This window comes from Pelmatolapia mariae, linkage group LG8 (genome assembly GCF_036321145.2).
Source record: "Pelmatolapia mariae isolate MD_Pm_ZW linkage group LG8, Pm_UMD_F_2, whole genome shotgun sequence".
Lineage (NCBI taxonomy): Eukaryota > Metazoa > Chordata > Actinopteri > Cichliformes > Cichlidae > Pelmatolapia > Pelmatolapia mariae.
This window is the reverse complement of record NC_086234.1, coordinates 4,487,838-4,507,856: the sequence shown is the minus strand read 5'-3', so window position 1 is coordinate 4,507,856 and position 20,019 is coordinate 4,487,838. Positions and strand designations below refer to the sequence as shown.

Below are 20,019 nucleotides of genomic sequence, written 5' to 3'. Positions count from 1 at the left end.
GACATCACCCATTGGTTCTGAAGTCTCAGCGTTACCATTTTGGCCCCTGCTATGTTGTTGTTTTAGAGCTAGTAGCAACCATATACAAGTTATTAGCTGAGCTTGGTTAGCAAGGTGCATAGCTGTAGAGCACAGGTATTTGGACAGTCTTTACCACACAGGAAGCCGTATTATTTGTCACACAATCCCAATAAAAATGTTCCAAATGGCACCAGCAGCACAAAAACCTGTTGGGAGATCTAGTTCTGTGTCTCGAATTAGTGGAGATGAGGCAAATCTTTAACTTTTAAGACTTAAAAATATAAAAATGGGTTCATTATAAAAATCCTCATACACCATACAGATGTTCATATGTAAAACTATCCATAGAGACTAAAGCTGCTTTTGGTCCCAGGCTGTAAACATATTTATTTCTGCTGTAAAGTTGGACATTTTAACATGTGAAGTATTTGGACTGATTTGGTTTCGGAGTCAACCTCATGTGGCCGTTAGAAGAACTGCAGGTCCACGTTGGTTTTTATTTTTTAGCCCTGGAGGTTGATGACTGGGTATAATAAGTATCAGATTTCCTGTAATTATGTCCAGAGGGTCTGCAATTAAAACAAAAGTCACAATAATTAAGGAGCTGATCTTACTAAATGAATTTCAGGTGATTTAAATTGAGCTGGAGGCAGCTGCTACAGGCGGCAGATGTTCTGTGTGAACACTCCTGCTCCTGTTTCTGGCCCCAGACAATAACTTACTCTGATGTTTGAAGTTTCCTTTAGCTTTGAATTTATAATTTTGGATATTTTTGTGTTTCATTCTTCACCTCATGCACATTTCTGTACCTATTTTGTGCATTTTTCTGTGTGTTACTAGTCTGTGCAGCCACCAGTTGTACGTCTGCGTGTGCTGGCCAGGACACTCTTGCAAAAGAGATTTTTAATCTCGAGAGTCATAAAGGTTTAATAAATAAAAAAATGAATAGCGATAAATAGATCCCGCTGAGGATTTATGTGCCTCAGTTCTTCTGAGATATTAAACTTTAATAGCAAACAAAGAAATTGTCTCCTATGAAATTAGATTGGAATTGGGATGCTGTTTATGAAAAGAAAGAGTGCTTTTGGCCCCACAACAAACCATTTTAACCTTTAATATATAGATGTGGATTCAAGTTCTTCAGCTCACATAATCATATCAACACTATTAATGACTAGATAAACTGAAAGTAGATGATAAAACAAAGCAGTTTTTTTCAGACTTGACAGTTAGAAAATAGAAAAATGCTCAAAGGAAACAGTTTAAGTTGTTTTGTGGAAGAAGAATCAAATTTCTTTACATCTCGGCCATGTAAGGATCAACGTGAGACTAAAATGCATTATTAGTTCCACATCAGGCTTGAATAAATTATGCATATTGAACGGACCCATGTGACCCTTACTTTCAGTGAGCCTGTGTTGTGCATGTGCTAACCTAAGCACTTACTGCAGCTTACATCATCTTAACCATAAAATTACTTGATAATCTGAAAGGCCCCTTGCATACCTACTGCTGATGCAGCAAATCTGAACTCTGCTCAAGGATTTTCTGTAATGGAACAATGAGAACGCTTTTTGAATTAAATGGGATGTGAAATATTTGCTGTATTTTACATTCAAATGTCAAAGGATAAGGTTGAGAGGATAAAACCAAAACTAACAATGAACTTGTGTGTCTGCATGTGTGTGTGTGTGTGTGTGTGTGTGTGTGTGTGTATAAAAACCCAGTGTGTCTCGTTCCTCTCTGCAGTGGAGCTCCACCATTGTCCAAACAACATACGTATTTAAACACAGGCTGACGTGTTCCTCTTTACCATGAACACAGCAAACTGTAGTTTATATATAGCACCTACACAACATTACACAAACATTGTTAGTCAATACAGCAGTAAGGATGCTCTGAATTAAAGTTTTTGGCCCTGGAGCGACCTTAAAAACAAAAATCAAGGTCAGTGAAATTTTATACCTTCATTTGTAGAGAAGTTAAAGGTTGTGCTGCTAGGAAGTCCAACTCATTCACACCAGGTAGCAGTTTGCAACATGACAGAGCTGACCACGACGGCTAATATGTTCATACCCTCCCCTATGGCCACAAAATGTATGTGTGACTGCAGGGCAGACCCAGAGTGGACTTGCGAGGTTATCTCTAAGGTGGCTTTGGAAAACCTCAGCATTCCCTGGAAGAGCTGGAGGCAGTGGCTGGGGAGAGGGAGATCTAAGAAGCTGTGCTAAGATTCCTGCCTGTAGGACCAGGACTCAGAGACCCTGCAGGATGGAGCTGATAAACTATCTTTGCTCTGTCCAGCAAAGCACCTAACCCATAAATAACCCCCAAGAAAAACACTGTTCAAGTGCAAACAGTTCCTTCACTGCTTCTCTTTGCATTCACTGAACAAAGAAGACACGGAGAGAGGTGTGCCTGTAGCAGGACTGCAAGACCTCACACTTCCAGGCTGTATAATGAGTCTTTGTCCAAAAAATATCTTGACTTTTTTTTTTTTCTGAAGTCCCTACTTTTACAATTACCTAAAAACGCTGTATAGCTACAACTCTACTTTGTGGTAGAGAGGAGCATTCGTGGTTCCATCAGTTACAGCAAGTCGTGCAGGTCCTGACTGTAGGAAAGCAGCCCCAACATCATGTTTGATTGTTGCGGTGATGTGTTTTATTAAATGTTAGTTTTAGTCCAGATGGGACTCAAAAGTTGAACCTTTTAGAAGATTTGTCTCTTCAGTCCACCGAATATTTTTCCCCCCAATTTATTTTTTCTTTGGCAAAAGTTGAGCTGTTGTGTTGTTTTTCGTCAGTCTCTTTCTTATGGTTGGATCATGAACTCTGACCTTAACTGAGGCAAGTGAGAACTGCAGTTCTTATTCTGGGTTCTTCTGTGACCTCCTGGGTGATGCGTTGATGTGCTCTTGGAGTAATTTTGGTAGACCGGCCACTCCTGGGAAGGTTCACCGTTTTTCCAAGCTTTCTTGGAATTAGCCACCTTAAATAGCTATTTTGCTAACTACATTAAGGGCCATGCCTGCGTGCCTGTCCGCTTGCCTGTCTGAGGTTGCCTTTCTCTATGACCATAATGTTCTCTAAGACAGCTGTTTGCACATCAAAGTACAAGCAGAAATTTCAAGCCATCAGCCTGTATATCATCTGACACTTTGCCAGTTTTCCTTTTGATTTTATTGTCAGACAAAGGCATCCTTCTCGTCCCATTTGTGCTCACCACTCAGTTAGCATACATCTTGCCTGGACCTTGTCAGACGATTTAACATAGCCTACCAAACATATTGTTGCTTTTGGTTCAGTGAGGACTCTTTCAAAGGAGGTCAAACTTCTCTAAGAACTAATGCTCTTTAGCTTACCTGGCGCTATGTTAGCATTCACAGCATGTCTTTATCCTGTCTTCCTTCTCTCACCCCAACCGGTCGCAGCAGATGGCCCCGCCCCTCCCTGAGCCTGGTTCTGCCGGAGGTTTCTTCCTGTTAAAAGGGAGTTTTTCCTTCTTACTGTCGCCAAAGTGCTTGCTCATAGTGGGTCATATGATTGTTGGGTTTTTCTCTGTATGTATTATTGTAGGGTCTACCTTACAATATAAAGCGCCTTGAGGCGACTGTTGTTGTGATTCAGCGCTGTGTAAATAAAACTGAATTGAATTGAATTCATCAATTTCTGCTAACAGGTGATGTGCTCTGTCCCTGGGCCGCCTGAAGCCATAAGACATTTAGCTTTCATGATATGGTGTCCTGAATGTTGGGAGTTCTTTTGGTCGCATAATTCCCAACTATGGGCGCTGCACGCCTTTACCTAAACCCTCTTTGACAGAATTTTCTTTAAGGATATTTAACAGGAAATGGATACTGAAACAGCAAATTAATTCATTCATAACTTTTGTGCAGTTTTTCATTGCAGAATGTTCAGTGGTCAAATATTCCCACCCTGCACCCTGCGAGAACCACTATTCAACAGCTGAATTCACTGTTGTGCTTTTTAAGAGAGCAATAATCTTAGAATAAATACAATTATTTTGTAACAGGCGCTCAGTTAAGTCACAATGAGGCAAAAGCATCAAATTGAAAGGCACTGGAATTATCCTTTGACTATACATAAATACACAAAACAAACTATTATTAGTTTCAGACGATGTGGGAGGGCTTACGGATTGATTAAAAAAAACATCCAAGTTGAGTCATTTGCAGAAGTAGCACACAAAAATTGTTGATTAATCCACGGCTGAAAATAGTCCTTAGCAAATCGAGTATTTCCTCCTTTGTGCTATAAGTCCCCATCTGTTTGTAAAACGACTGTGCCTGTTTTCATAAAATGAAAGTGTATATTTAGGAGTATTTCTTAAAGACTTCCAGAAATCACTGAGCTTGAGAGCTGAGCATCAGAGACAGGGTAGGGAAGCGCTGACAGATGGGCACATTGTCGGTTTGGGTTTTTTCAGAGGATCGTCGACAATAAGAAATTAGAGTGACGGCTTTATCCTTTAACACAGACAGACAATAACAAATGCTCGGCTGTGCTGAAAGTGCCTGAATAGCGGTGCTTAATTACATATACATCCAGCATATGTACTTTGCAAAAATAGCCTCTTTTATTTTAATATATGGCTAATCTCTCGTGTTACAGTTTGCATCTCGTGCTCCTTTCGTCATGTATGTTCACAGTAGCTCTCTTGCTGCCTCGTCTGTTTAGCTGGTGACAAACACACATGCTGGCTTTTTCCCATTCTCCCCCTATTTGTTGCTGGTCTGCTGCCCATACAGGATTGGTTATCGCTCCTCTTCCTCTCAGGGAGACGGGGAGTCTCGCCTCCTCTTCTGATGCAATAGAAACCCCTGCAGCAGTGCACTGCTGTGCTCATGTGTGTGAGGCTGTGTATGTGTTTAATAGTCCCCTGCTATTCCCCCTTTGATGTCTCCAGCTTGCTAAATGCACACAAACATCGGTGGCGCTCGTACTGATTGGACGCAAGCAAATGGGAATATAGATTCTTATATTATATCACACATTTCCTCTCACACGCTCCCCTTGCATGAGGATTTTCAGCTCGTCAGCGGGGCTGAACATGGATTCAAACACCAGGCAGCAATTGCTGCTGACAGTGTCAAAGACACAATGGAGCAGAGTGCTGCATAATTCTCCTCTTTTCATCACTCCCAGCCTCACTTATACAAATATTAATGCTCCATTTTACATCTCTTGTCCGCTTGTCTTTCTGTCGAGAGTGGCCAGAGTAATCACCGCCTATTGTTGCTTTTTCTTTGCCTTGGTGTTTAATTTGGGGCGGGGGTGGGGGGTGGACCATACTGTGGGGCTTAGATAGGGAGTGGGGATCCTATTGAAGCTGCATCCAGTATTGCACTTGTTCATCAGCCTTCTTCGTTACTGAGGGAATGATAATGGGGCCTACTGGGATTATTTTGTAACCATAGTGACGAAGCAGAGGAAATGTTTAAATATGCATACCTGGCTTTATTACATCTTGTGTTCCTCGAACCTCACCAATGTTTATCAGGTTATGTCTGTGCAGCTACTAGATTTAGTCATTTTTATAAAACGGATCGAAAATTTGCATGTTTCATGTGAACAGAAATATTTTTCTGTGGATCCGTTTTAAAAATATAACAAGTACATGTGAACGTAGCTCAAGGCTGAAGTGGCAAAAATGGCAGTTCCTTCAGTTGTCGTGGGCCTGGGTCTTGGTTTGTTATGGGGTATTTTGTAATTCTGTAGTGGTGTTTCTTGAGCTCAGTCCATACTCTCATCTCTGTGTCTGTCAGCCTTCCAATTCATCTTGGTCTTAAATACATATTTTATTTGTCACATAAACAGTACAACACATAGTGAACATGCAGTGAAATGCTTGTGTCCGAGCTGCAGACAGAATGCAGTCGTAGGGAGAGGAGTTCATTCATTCAGCAGGTGTTCCAGGCATGTCCTCCCAGGAGGAGACCTGCTGGAGAAATTATATCTCTCATCTGACCTGGGAATGCCTCGGTGTTCCCCAGGATAAGCTGGAGGAGGTGGTTGATGAGAGGGAGGTTTGGACCTCTCTGCTTAGGCTGACCTGCGAGCTGTCTCGGGATAGGTGGAAAAAAATGGATGGATGATTTGTTTGTTATTATTTTAGATTTTTTTTCTTTTATTGGGATGGTTGTCATATATTATAGAAAAATAATATGCACAATGCACCACACATTTCAATGGCAAATTATTAGTTTTTTGCATGATAACTTGTGATAATTTAATAATGTGTCTTTGTATTTAACAGCTTATTTCAAGCGTTTTTCTTCTTCGTCATCATTTTAGAGTATAACATGTTCATAAGCAGCACTTAAAGGATGATTAAAGATGATTAAAGATTAAAGACAGTTTTTGATATTGTCCATTAAAAAGTAATCAAAATTTATTTTGATATCTGAGTGTTTCTTAGTTTTACACTAGTTGTTTCATTTTTATTCCTGTTAAAGAAATAGTCACCAGGAGCATCCCTGTTAGATTAGTGTCTGCTAGGAAGCTAAGTGGAATCACTGAACTGGACTTTTCCAATGTGTTATTGCCTTTAAGAACATTTTATACTATTATCTGATAATTAATATGGATTGTTATGTGATGCAGTCTGTTTTAGATCTCAGGTGCTCGTTACGAAGTGACATTTACATGAATCCAGTAAAATCAAACATCTTACGATATTAGCTCATTAAGGAGCCTATGTGGTTGAACGCTGGCATTTGTTTCCGTCATGGCTTTGCAACATTGATGCAAAGGATTCTTTGAATTTAGTGGAGTCTTTTTCTCTTCTCAGCAGTCTCGTAAATGTTTCAGTAATGAAGAGAATCATCGGCAAACATCCACTAAAACTTTTATTTTCATTCAAAGGACATTTTTTAAAGGATTCGTCTCTTTTGGGAGCCCAGAAGCATTGCAAGACACTTGTTCGTCTTTCATGAGTCTTACACAGAGAATATGGCAGACAGAGCAGTTTCCATACAGAGACATCCCCAGACTACCCGTGCCATATTTGTCCCAGTGAGCTAGCTCATCTCTAACGCATTCAGACAACTGCTTCTGTGGCCCTCGTGCTGTTTGGCTGTTGATATGATGCTCGGTGGAAAATCGCTATTCCCCAATCTGACTCGGAGAATAGCCGGAGCGTTTTCCGCCGCTAAAAGGCTTAGGAGGCCGACTGCTGCAGCGCTCCCCGACTGGCACTGCGCTGAGGCACGTGGCCAGAATCACTTATTGACACTTCACTGCCATCTGCCAAGACTGCGAGGTTTGTTTAGCAGGCTGAACTCTGTGGAAAGCAATAACTGGATGAGAACTTCCCTCTAGATTTTATGTGAAAGAAAATGATCCTTCACTTTAGGCTATATAACTGAAGTAATATAGAGATGAAAGGCTGTATTTACACCCCAGACTTGGCCGACTGTAGGGTTCACAAGGGTTTTTTTTTTTTTATTATTATTTATTTTGTAAATAAACTAAAAATCGGGTCACATACACTTTCAGTGTGGTGATGCTAAAGTATAAAAGCTCAGATCAAAATACTTCAAAATAGTCAATAGGGAAAATCCGAGCAGGGAAATGAGCAAAAGGCTCCCTGCTCTCATGGAGGGTTTGCCTCTAACTCGAAAACAAGTGCCCTTGAGCAAGGCAATTAACCCCCAGCTGCTCCTGCGAAGCTGCTCTGTGGGAAATAACAGAAGACTGCGGCTATATCGGGCAGCGCACCACTGAACACGTCACGCGTGCTCCTCCTTCACCTGCCTCTCCCCCCTCGGGCTGTTGTTGCAAAGATGTGCGGCCTGCCGACTCGCATCTTCCAGCCGAGGCTGCTTTGTAAAAAGTCCTTTCGTATAACGTGGCACCCAAACGTGCCGTTAGGCGGGTAGGGATTGGTATGCTCTCATTTGTGAGTCTCACTGGAAAGGAATGCCACGGCATGTAGAGGTAATGTCCATGAAATTGCTGGGTCCAGGGGTGTGGCAGCTGTGTCAGGGGTGGGGGCTCTGTACAGCTGTGCACAGCTGCATCTTAAGTCAGTATCTTGTGTGTTAGCTGGTAGTAACCATTCAGAGTTGCCACACTGAGGTTTGGAAAGCATCAGAAAGAGCTGTGAATATTTTTACAGAAGCCTCTAAAGAGTTCAAGGTGAGCTAATGAAGCTGAAGCTCTTTTCATGCTTTTAAACAAGAATCTGGAAGTAGAGGTAAGGGTCAACTGTGCTGAATGGAACATGATATTTAGTGTAAATCTGCGGCTTCTTTTCAAAAACTCAGTGAGAGGTTTTTAAGTTATAAGTAGCACGATATTGTGTTTAACTTGATTCATACTCTTAATAACACCACATGTTTTTTCTGCCTGGTATTAACTGAAATTGTTTAACATTAGCTGAACTTAGAGTCGTGTTTCAGCTCGCACTGAGGTAAAAATCTCAATCTGTCATTTTCTTTCCTGCAAAGAATAAATGTTGTTTTCTATAACACTTACAAAAATGTCAAATGCACACTTGCCACCATGACACCATAAAGGCTGTTAAAAAAGATTAAAAATCAAAATATTCACACTCTGCTCCTCACTTGATATTTTCTCTTTTTCAAACTGTTCTCTGTACCAAGAGTTGGTTGTGTGGGAAAATCCCAGTAGATCTGCAGTTTCTGAGCAGCCAGTCTGGCACCAACAACCACGCCCCCCTTCAAAGTCACTAAAAATCACCTTTCCTCTCTATTTCCTTCTACTAAGCAGGTCCTCTTGACCACTTCTATATGCCTAAATGAGAGAATTAGTGAGAAAATGTTAGTTTTAAGGAATCCTGGAGTCCTGCCAGTCATGTGACAGAGCTCGAGGGGGACCTTGACACTTTCCTGTGAACTGTCTGCATTCCCACCACATTCACCCAGATCCCTGCAGAGATGCCTGCTGGTCTCTGGAGGATCACTGGGGGAGTTTTAAAACAGTAAAACAGCACAGGAATGATTAAATATGGTGCTCAGGTGGGGATAAAAGGTCAGACAGAGGTCTGAGGTGCCTTGACACAGAAACAGGTTGAGCCAAAATTGATATCCAACAATAGCCAACCAACTCACCATTTTTCCCACATCATTCTTCCATTTTAAATAATCAGGGTGACTTTGTTGGCTCAGTATTGTTGCCGTGATCATAACATCGCTCCAAGATTACACAGAGTTCACCTCTCCCTGTGTTGGCAGTAGGAACAGACCTGGTGAGCAGCCAGCTGCTTGTTTATTATCATGGAAAAAAAGACACACCAGATGACTAATGTTTCAAGATATTAAATTGATTTCCACTTAAGTTAATATATCATATTTCATGTGACGAATAATTAAAGTCAAGGAGAAAGCAGGTTTTTTAAGTTACTGCCTCGGTGTTACAAGCTGTTGAACCACAGACTGTGTTTCACACAGGACCGTAGAGTCCTGCGCAGGTAATGCATCATGGTCTGAATCTGGTATTTTTTTCTTTAGTCATTAAATAGTGATAAAGCCCACACATTTCCATCTGTGCTGGTATCAAATTGTTGGTTTGGTGCAATTGAAAGCCGGGTTTACACGAGTACATTTAAAAAGACATGAGCTCAAACTGCAGGTGCCTGGAATAAACCAGGCTTTCCTATGCAGTACAACACTGAGGAGCATTTTCTACATAAAAAATGTATAAATGGAAAGTTGACAGTTTTATTCTGTAACGGCTCATATAGTCTGACAAAGGTGGAACAAGTGAAATTATCCACGTTGTCTTCCTTCAGTGATTACAGTTCAATTTGAAAGAGAAAGCCATGTGATTATGTGCACCGCCCTTCTGCTCTCATGAAATTCATTGAATCTCTCATGCAAGAAAACGTATGCACTGGATGCTTCAGCTTTCAGGGAAGACTGATGTTTAAAGCACTCTGTGTAGCTGGATCAACTTCACAGACCTTTGTGTCCGTTGCAGAGTAATAAGACTCTGAGAATGCCTCATATTATACAAGGAGCCTGAATATATTCAAGCTAAACAGAGATAAGGACAAAATTTATTGACTGCAATCAGTCAGTCCAGTGTCTCAGCAGGGCTGGAGCTTGTCCCGGGTGTCACTGAGCGAGTGGCTGGTGTAACCCATTTTATTCATATTAGGAATCATTTTTTATGTAAAAAAATTGCTTATCCTTATTTTGAAGAGCTAATGCTAACAAACTTGATTAGCAAGATGTATTCATGAATTGTATAGGAGCAAGTCACAAACGCCTGCTAATTAGCGCCGAGTTGTAAACCATCCATCCACCCTTCCAGGACTTCTGCTGTAATTTCTCCAGCATGCCCTGGGGTCTCCTCCAAGCTGGACATGCCTGAAACACATCACTTTATAAACACATCACTTAATAATTCATTCACAGAGCAACAACTTGGGGTTCAGTGTGCTCACCGTCTGGCCAGGAGGAGCAACGCTCTTCCACCCCGGTGGAGCCCCCGGTGCTGCCACCATTTCCAATGTGTGTAATAATAATCATTCACAGTTTATTTGGTGTGTCCTGTACCTCAGCAGAGAGGATTCATAAACTGGTCTCTTAGTTAATGCAAAAACAATGTAAGTAGTAATACACGATGGCTAAAAAAAATAATCTCTGTCGGAGTAATAGAGTATAGCAGCAGCTTGTCACTGAGTCAGGCAGAAGAAGAACTAAAGGTTATGTGGTTTGTGTATAAGATCAAGTCACTGAACTGAAACACTCTACTGCGTTTGCACTGATGGTGCTTTCTGGGGCATTTTAATGAAATTATTTCACCATTCCTGTGGGCTGCTGTGTGAAACAGACCATCCAAGAGGTTTGTGAGTCAGATTTAGTGAGTCGAATTATTGCATTTTATTATTCTGTTGGGGATGAGTTGGTACCCCGAGTATCACGGGGCCTTGTTCATGAATTGGGGAAAGAAGGAATGAGAGACTAACAGATGTGTTGGTTTGGCATCTGCACTGATGTGCTGATGCTACACTGGTCTGCTGTGGTGAAGAGCGGGCTGAGTGTGGAGGTGAAGCTGTTGATTTTTGTTCCTCACTCTCAGTTATGGTTATGAGCTCTCGCTAGTGACTGAAAGAAAGAGATCACAGACACAAGCGTCCATCCAGAACGTCTCCCTGGATTATGGGCGGTGTTATTGGAATGGAGATGGTGTTTCTGCCTCTAAAGTGTTTGTCAGTATGCGGGCTGAACCTTTCTCCTTCAGAACCCACACACGATCATTTAGCCTTTGATGCTACGCGGCGACATCAGAAATGATTTCAGTAAAGCACGAGATGAAAAGAGTTGCTTTTAATCACTTCAGTGTAAAAACGAATCACTTGGAAGAACAGGCAATAAAAAGAGCACTTGTCATAATTTCAGAATTGCTAAGAGCACTTTTCTTTGAAACATCTGATTTTTTTTTAAATTTATATATCTGATTTAGCGTTATCCGACCTTTCAGAGGTTCTCTGGCTCTCTCGAGGCCTTAGCATTACACAAATCAATTTTATGTACACTTCAGATGTGAAAATTGATCACACTTTCCATGAGATTTGAAAAATATATCACTGTGCATGTGTTTCTTTGCCCAGCTTATCACTGCAGCCAAAGTCATTTTAATGAGTCTTCTGAGGGGAGCGTGAGGGAGGAGGTCCTCTGGGAGAGATCCTGTGGGAAGCTTTATTGACTGTTACTGTGAAAAATAAAACGCCGGAGTTAAACGTACAGCCAAGCTTCACGTCTGTCTGTTAACCGAAATTAAAAGAGAAAATAAAATGCGTTGCCCGTCTTTTTTACTCTGTTTACTCTCCCCTTTCTCTGGTGAATATACGCTCTGTTTCTAACCCATATCTGCTCTTTTTCCCTTTTTCCCTTCTTCCCTTCACGATTCGCTGAACACAAACTTTATAATTCCCGGCTCTTTTCTCCCCGCCAGCTTGATTCTTGTGCGCTGGAAGGCAGAAGGTGTGCAGTGTCTGGCTGTCGAGCGCACTCCGAGACCATAAATCTCCAAACATATGAGAGGAGGCACACATAATCCTTCAGCCTGTTCTCTGTGTTAAGAGACGTGTGGGTGCATGTGTTTCGCCATTTTTTTTTAATTTAAAGGACTCTTGAAATTATATTAATGAAGAAAGAGCAAACCCTCAAGAGATAATTTAGTGGAGCAGACTGTAAGTGTGCATTTTATCCTCAGATTTGATGTCTTTTGACGTGATTGTTGGCGTTTCCTACATGTTTGCGCACACATGCGTGGCCCGCTGTAGCCTCCAGAAATCAAACAGCACCCATAGAGTGTTAGTGAGGACTAAGCAAAGAGCACGGATGCATAAGACAATTGGGGCTGGCTTCACGTGGCACTGTGGGAGCTCATTACTGTAGTCTTTGGGCTGGAAAATGTCTGTCAGTAAGGATTCATTAAAAGCCAACCTGCTGCAGGAGCTCCTGGTAGGGCTGTAATGAGAGGTCCTTCTCAATTTGGGCTTCCCAGTGGTTTCAGATTGGACAGGTGAAATATTAGCAGCAATCTGCATTACAGATAGAGGGGCTATCCAGGCCAGAGTTTGGATTTGCTGGGGTCATTAGCATCACAATGCCCCAGTTGGCTCAGTCTTTTTAGGAGCATTTGAAACCACCAGGCTCTCGGTCACGTGCTCTGAGCCACCAGCAGAATATCATCCATTTATTTCATCTTCAGAAAGATTTCAGTCAGCACCAGCTGCTGCCTCCTACATATCAGAACATTTAATTGAAACATTGTTTGAATAGTTTTTTTGTGTCCCATTAACGCAGGTGGCCCTGAGTTTGACTCAGATGTCATGGGTTTGTTTAACCTGGCTGTCTGAGCTGCTCTAATTTTAGGCTTCGGCTCACTTTGTGTTGAGTCTCTGTGCGTAGATGAAGACGTAAAGCTTCTTTGTCTGAGGTTAAATGTCTGTATTTGTGCTAAAAGCAGGTCTTTACAGCCTCTTTTGTTTCTTTGCATTGATTTCCCAAGGCCAATTTTGTTTGCTTTCTGTTCTGCATGTGTTTTTGGTGTCAGCTCATTGATCGCTCTGCATCATCCGTGCTTTTATTTTTCTCTCCTGACTTCTTGACTTCTGTCTCGCAGACTCGCACGCCACGTGTGACACGACTCAGCCCGACACAGCCGGCTCTCGCCGACCAGGCCAGCAGGGTATCCTTCGCGTCAGCCGAAAATCTGGAGAGCATGTCAGACCCTGATATTCCCATCGGCTTCAACAGGATGAACCGGCTCCGCCAGAGCCTGCCGCTGGCCCGCTCGTCCAGCCAGGCCAAGCTGCGGGCGCCAGGTCAGTCCGCTGTCTTTGAGTAAAATTGAAAAATCTCATATCTCTCATATTTAGATTGTGTCGAGCCCCATCTGTGATATCCACTCAGCAGAAATGACGAAAACGACTTGAACCTTTCCGATTCTGTGCAATAAATGAGAACATGTAGGGGTTAGACATGTGCACGTACAGTCTACTCACGGGGATGATGACTACAAACTTTCTACAATAAAATCCAAAGATATTTCAGGAGATTGGAGCCTTCAATTATGCAGACAGCTTTTAGTTTCATTCAGCAGGGTTTTTATTCAGATTAAAGATTATAATCTTGACATTTTAGGGTGTGGTTGTCCTTTTTTCCTGTTTATTCATAAAGTCTCTGTAATGTTGTTTTAATAGTAAGTTATTTCAGTGGGAAAAAACCACCTCAGTTGTCATTTTAAACTCCGAGTCTGTGCGGGTGTAATCTGTTTCTCATTTCTTTGAACCACAAATGACAAGTCGGGACAGGATTCATCTCCCAGTAATAACATTTACTTTTTTTTTTATTACAGTTACACTTTCAGACTTTTTTGGCTGATTGGTCAGAGATAACAAGCTTGTTACTCCAAGGATGGTTCCCACTGCTTCTCCAAACTCTCAGTTAAATTGCTGACTGCAGACTGATGATTACAAAGAGGTGATGCTTGAGAAAAAAAGACTGTTACAAGTACTGATTTTTTTTTTAATGTTAGCTCATTTTATTTGAGGCTTATTTTTTACTTCTAGACTAACTTTTGAGATTAAAAACCTTTATTTGTGCTGACATCTCTGCTGGTGGCCATTACCCAGACTCCTTTGATTAAAGGGGAGCTTTGCCACCAGCTCTTGGCCTAAATTCGCCCACTGCTGCACCCATTTACTCAGTGAAATCCTCAAACCAAAGAAAAATGTAGAGCAACAGACTCACAAGACATTTATCGATATCGATGCTCTTTCAAGATGTTTTTTTTTTCACCGCCCAGAAACCCTGACGCAGGCGTGATGTAATGATTGACCTTGGTGTTTCCGAGTCGTTGGCTCCAGCCGATCTTACAGCCGAGGCAATGCAAGTGTAAAGCAGGACCAACGGAGTCAAGGGACTGTCCTGCCATCTTTATTGAACTATATGAGGGTCTGAAGGTTAAGTCACATTTGGTGATGCGCTCAAAGGCACAAATCAGAACTACTGTGCCAAAATTCAACAGTAGCTCAATAGCTCAATCTTTAAAAAAAATAGTGTGGTTTCACAGACGAAGGGCTGGGACTGGAGGGACGTTTGGCTGCCCACCTCTCATTAGAGAGTGATAACCCGAGCCTTCAGACACGCACTGCACCCCTGAAGCTTCGTAAATATTACCCAGGGGAGCTGAATGTGAGAATAGAAGTGTCAGACTCAGTTGGATCAGACATTAAACTGTGTTTATCCAACCAGCTCCAGAGTACAAAGTACTGTGTGGTGTCTGAATGAGCACCTGTATGAATAGAACAAGTCATTATCCACAGAATTTATGACAAACAAGTGGGTATCATGTGTCCTCATGTACGCTCTACCCGAGCATATCCCTCTGCTAAAAGTATTTCCAGGAGTCACAAAAATGTGCAAAAATGGTTGTAAATGAGTCCCAAATCACCGTGTTAGCACTGGCTTTGATGTGTTCACTCAATTTCAACCCATCAAATGCTCATTTTATGAATTTGGAAAGAAAGTTTGGTATTAACTCCAGCAATGATGGGTCATACAGTCGCTCATCATGTACTGTGCAGTACCCCTAAAGTCCTCAATATTCTTTAAATGATTGCCACAAAATCCAAGGATGTTCTAGCACCTCTAGGAAAAAGACAGCCAATCATAGCAGAGGTCCACTGGCTGATCGGGGCCTTTCTGCATGGACTTTCCTTGTTCTTCTTCTGTCTGCCTTGGTTCTCTTTGTACTACTACCCGTCACCCCTCCCAGGGTATAGACCGCCAAAGGTAGATCTCCAGAGATTTGTGTCCTGGGCCATTCTTTCTAGAGTCCAGGTGTAGCCCATCTTTTTTGCTTCTGCCTCGAGGTCTCGTCGCCAGGTGTTTCTTGGGGGGCCTCTCTTTCGCTTGCCTTGGGGGTTCCCCCTGAGAGCCTGCCTGGTGATGTTGGTTGGCGGTTTGCATAAAGTGTGCCCTACCCAGCACCATCTTCTCTTCCTGATTTCTTCCTTTACTGGGTGTTGACAGGTTCTTTCCCATAGTTTGATGTTACTGATTATGTCTGGGCAGCGAATGTGGAGAATCCTTCTGCGATAGCTGTTGAGGAATGTCTGGATTTCTCTTTCTATTTGAGGCTTTTTTTGTCTTTCAGCCCTGTGGTGAAGCGTGGTCTGCAGTGCAGTGCAGGGAGGGCGGACGCACCTGCACGGCATCCTTAATCACGCCCGCCGAGTTAAAAACACGGGGACTCAGGGGTTGGTGTGTGTTGTGGTGTGATGCAAGTCAATAAAATAGCTCAAAACTATGATCCTTGGACCCGTCATGTCTCATTCACACCACAAGCCCCTTCAGCTCTCTTTGTACGCTCCAGCTTAATTCCACAGTCTGAAGATTTAAAGACTTACCGTTTGGTTAATTGGCATTCTAATTTGGCCATAGGTGTGAATAATATTTGTATATGCCTGAAAGGATGGATGGATGCTAAAGTGCTCCATTTGTTGTGTGAGAACTTCTAAACTGTTGTAGTTTGAGCTTGGCATAAGCACATCCTGACCGAGCCACTGCACAGCTGTGGACACAGCTTACCTTGACTTATGAAAAGTTTCTGACTCTACAGTTGGTTACTTGCACAGCAGCTTCCCCTCTCGAGCTCCTCAAACAAACTACACGTCAGGTCGTTTCACATGTTTGACCTGTGAAACTCAAATTTTAGTGCCTTCGCTGTGATTCGACACTGTTTCCTGACTCCCTTTAAAATTTTATTCTCACCATTCGTCTCCACTTTCTTCCTGGTTATGTTTGGAGCTTGATATGAGAGTAAAGGTTGTCTGATTCCAGTCACTGATTCAAATCTGTCCACTGAGGTTTCATTTCATCAGCAGTCAGCACAGCAGGCGGAGCTAATGGACTCTTATTTTCACTGTCTTCTATCAGCCTTCATTTGTGGACGTGTATTGACAACCTCACTTTGATTAATACGTCAGGCGGCCATCACTCGCTTAATCTGATTTGATGTTTCTGACAGGCAGCCGTAAACAAGACACATTAGCTCTGTTCCTGTACGGCACTGTCCTCCTTCAGGTAATGTTTGAGTTGACTGAAGGCATCAAGTTTTAATCTAGTGAACCTGGCAAGGCCCTCTGAGTGTCAAGTGAAAGTCAGACTTCAGTGCACTGCCTATAGGAGTGCTGAATATAAACAGAGCTGTCTAATGCCTCCAAATGATCTCGCCGAGCTACCTGTCGTCTTTGATTAATGGCCGTGGCAGCAAGCGAAACCATTTCCTCCTTAAAAGTATCTTTATAGCATTTGTAGGACACAGAAAATGTAGGACAAGCCAGAAAAATGTCAAGAGTTTCAAATGTTTTATACCACATAAACAGCATATTAAGATAAGCATCAACTCTCTGTGAAACGTTCTATCATTTCATTTCATGTTTACTCTTCTTCATGCTTTACCGGGCTGTAGCACAGGCGTAAAATTTTTTTTTATATCATCCTCAATCGTGAGCTAAAACCCCAAACGTGTAAGTTGCCTCCATCCTTAGGGATATCTCACCATCACCTCCGCCCTTCAAAAGGTTTAAACTGTTCTATAAAAACAAGCCTTTTACAGTATAACACATCTGAGTCAGTGTTAATTTTACTTTTCTGCACTTGGAGTCGGTGAGAATTTCACTGCGTCCACTCGGAATCCCAGCTTCCATTTAAAGTGAGGCTGATAATTATGTGTTGCTCAATGTGACTTTTCGCATTTCATAGTACAGCAGTGTGAGCCTTAGCTATAGTAGCCTCTTTATTAGGTACATCAATACATTTCATCAAGTGTTCTGCCATCACATTCTTTTTTTAGTGATCCACTTTCAGTTACATGTTTTATAACACAGATCACAATCTCAGAATGTAAAGGAACAAGGAGAGCAAACCATTAGAAATATCTCGAAATGTAATGTTTTTTTTTTATCCCAGCACCACTGTAAACAGATATGTTCTTTAAGTGAGAAACTGCAAAATGAACAGGAGCTGTGGTGAAGGTGGGTTGCAAAGATGCTTGCAGATCCACACCAAATGTGCACAGGCTGAAGCAGCTTGAATTATGGTCCATGTTTAAGCTACTCAATTGGATGTGCATATGGGCATCACCTGAACTGTCAGCTAATATTAGCTGGCACTGACATCAGCTGATCTACAGAGCTTATCCCAGCTGAAACAGGGCGACAGGGCGAGAGAGTGTAGTTGGTATTTGTCTTATGTTAGATTTGTGATGATGGTTCATGTGGTATTCTTATTTAGGTTTTAGTTGAGGTTAAAATCAGCCATTATGTATCATTGTCTCCTTGGTTTCTGTGTGTGGGTTCTTGTCTAGTCTCTCATATGTTTTAGGTCTGAGCTTGTATTGTCATATTTACGTCGCCGTGTTTCCTGTTTTATTTTGAAGGAGTCAAAATTGTGTTCTTGTGTTCTTTGTTCATTGTATTTAGTTTTACTTCCCCTGTCCTGTCATTAGGCTCATATCAGTCAGCTGTTCCCCATGTGTTCCCACTTCCCCTGATCACCTCCTGTGTGTATTTAAGTCCTCTGTTTTCCGTATGTCATTGTCAGGTCGTCTGTTATCGTCACCACAGTCTTCATAGGTTTTTCCTCATATCTCTCACTGTGTTTCACAGTAGCCTTCGGTTACACAGTGTTCATTCTCATAGTGTCCATAGGTTTTTCTTAGTTATATGTTTTACCACTGCTTACAGCCAAATAAAGGCTCGCCTTTTGTTAACTCCTGCAACTCCTCTCTACGTCTGCTTCTGGGTTCTATAAACAAAACACATCGGCGCACCCCGCTGTGCCACAGCGTTTCTTTTGCCCAGAAGCAAGAGCATCCAACCAGCAAGTTTTTAAATTTTAGTCAACTAGTGATGCAAATCCCAAACTGGACACTTTGATTCAAACCCAGTGCAGTGTTTTTAGACTTTCTGTGCTAGGAAAAGGTCATAGATAACTTTGGAGCACAATGTGCTTCAAAGCTCGGTTGTGTCTAAAAAGAAAAAAGTGATTCCTTTCATGAAACATACTTTAATTTGACAAACATTAGTTTCAGTGTCGTGCTGACTTGGGGCGAAAAACGAATGTATCGCATTTTGTCAGCATTTCTCCATTTGCCATCAGACTCGGCTGCTTTTTCTAGGCTGTCGGGAGACTTTGTGCTGCACAAAACTAAAAGTTGGGTTTCTGTGACAGTGCATCGTGATGCTGCTGCTGGCAACATTAGATCTGCATCAAATTAACTCATCCTGGGTCAGTTATTACCACCGAAAAAAATCGCCCGTGTCTATACATTTATGCGCTTAATAAATTATCGTTGACCCTTCGGGTTTTATTGTAAAACAAGTATGAAATGCCATTGTGTGTTGTATTAAAAGGTCTCAGAAAGTCTTGAATTTAATTTGGTGAACACTGCAGAAACCCTGACTAATGGTGAGCAGGAGGAACATTTACAATCTGACCACTGACATTTAGATCAATCTGCAGCACAGCATACAGGCCACGTATAATTAAACAGGAACTTAACGCTAAAATTCATTAAATCATTTTGTGTAACATATCGATTTTGACCTCAGTCTTCAGTATTTATTCCAACTAATTTAGTTAATTGCCTTTTTTTAACAGTAAATTAAGTTGAACAAAGTAAAACATGTTGTGCTCTCACCCTGCTCCCACATATGGGTTTCGTTGAGATGGAGAGCTTTGGATCAGAGGTGGTAACGAGGGAAATGCCTGCTGTATAGACGCTAAGAGCAGCGCAAACGGAGGGATTATGCCAAGCAGTGTGCTTTCAGCTAAAATGGATGATTATTAGCTGCTTCTACACTGTTGAAAACCTTGAGGTGAAAATTGTTCCTACGCTCTCTGCCTTCATCACCGACTCCAAACTTCACCCCACCCCCATCTACCACTGTGAATCTCCCCCATTGCTCCTCCCCATCCATAAATGCAGGGATCTTGTTCCTCCAGCTTGGGGAGGAGACTCGCAGGGTTCACCTGACCCACGAGCTGACCAGCCTGGACACTCTGAGGGCCCTCATCGTGCACATGTTCCCCCAAAGGCTCACCATGGCCATGCTCAGGTAGGTCGACATCCACGAACGCAGGATATTAACACGTCTGCATGTTTATCGATCTGTTTAGATCTTTTACAAACTTTCTGCAGTGCGATATTTACACTTCATTTATGGCATGTTTTATAAATCAATCTCAAGGTCAGAGGCTGTCGATGATTCATTTCTACTTCATCCTCAACCAGCCACACATGAAAATTCATTTCTTTAAACAGATGGGGAATAAAAGCAGGAGAGAAGGAGCCACTCTCCGGCACTCGAGGCACTGAAAATGACGATGACTTATATTTTTCTTTAAATATCCTTTAAATGCCTCATTTCATTTCCAAAAATGTCTAAAACAACCCTCAGTTTTTTTTGGTTAGCTTAGCTTGCTAA

At 42.0% G+C, this 20,019-nt stretch overlaps 1 protein-coding gene across 7 annotated transcripts in view; it reads left to right on the top strand.

The window, feature by feature from the left end:
• The window catches only part of LOC134633624 (SRC kinase signaling inhibitor 1-like), a 147,065-nt gene that overhangs the window by 84,647 nt on the left and 42,399 nt on the right, over nt 1–20,019 (top strand). For all 7 annotated transcript variants that reach the window (XR_010573771.1, XM_065471571.1, XM_063482507.1 and 4 more), the window contains 2 exons: nt 13,146–13,347; nt 19,521–19,650. Coding sequence is in view for 6 of the 7 variants with exons in the window: in XM_065471571.1 (XP_065327643.1) it covers nt 13,146–13,347; nt 19,521–19,650 (332 nt within the window). In the remaining variant the exon portion in view is untranslated. The remainder of the gene's footprint in view (nt 1–13,145; nt 13,348–19,520; nt 19,651–20,019) is intronic.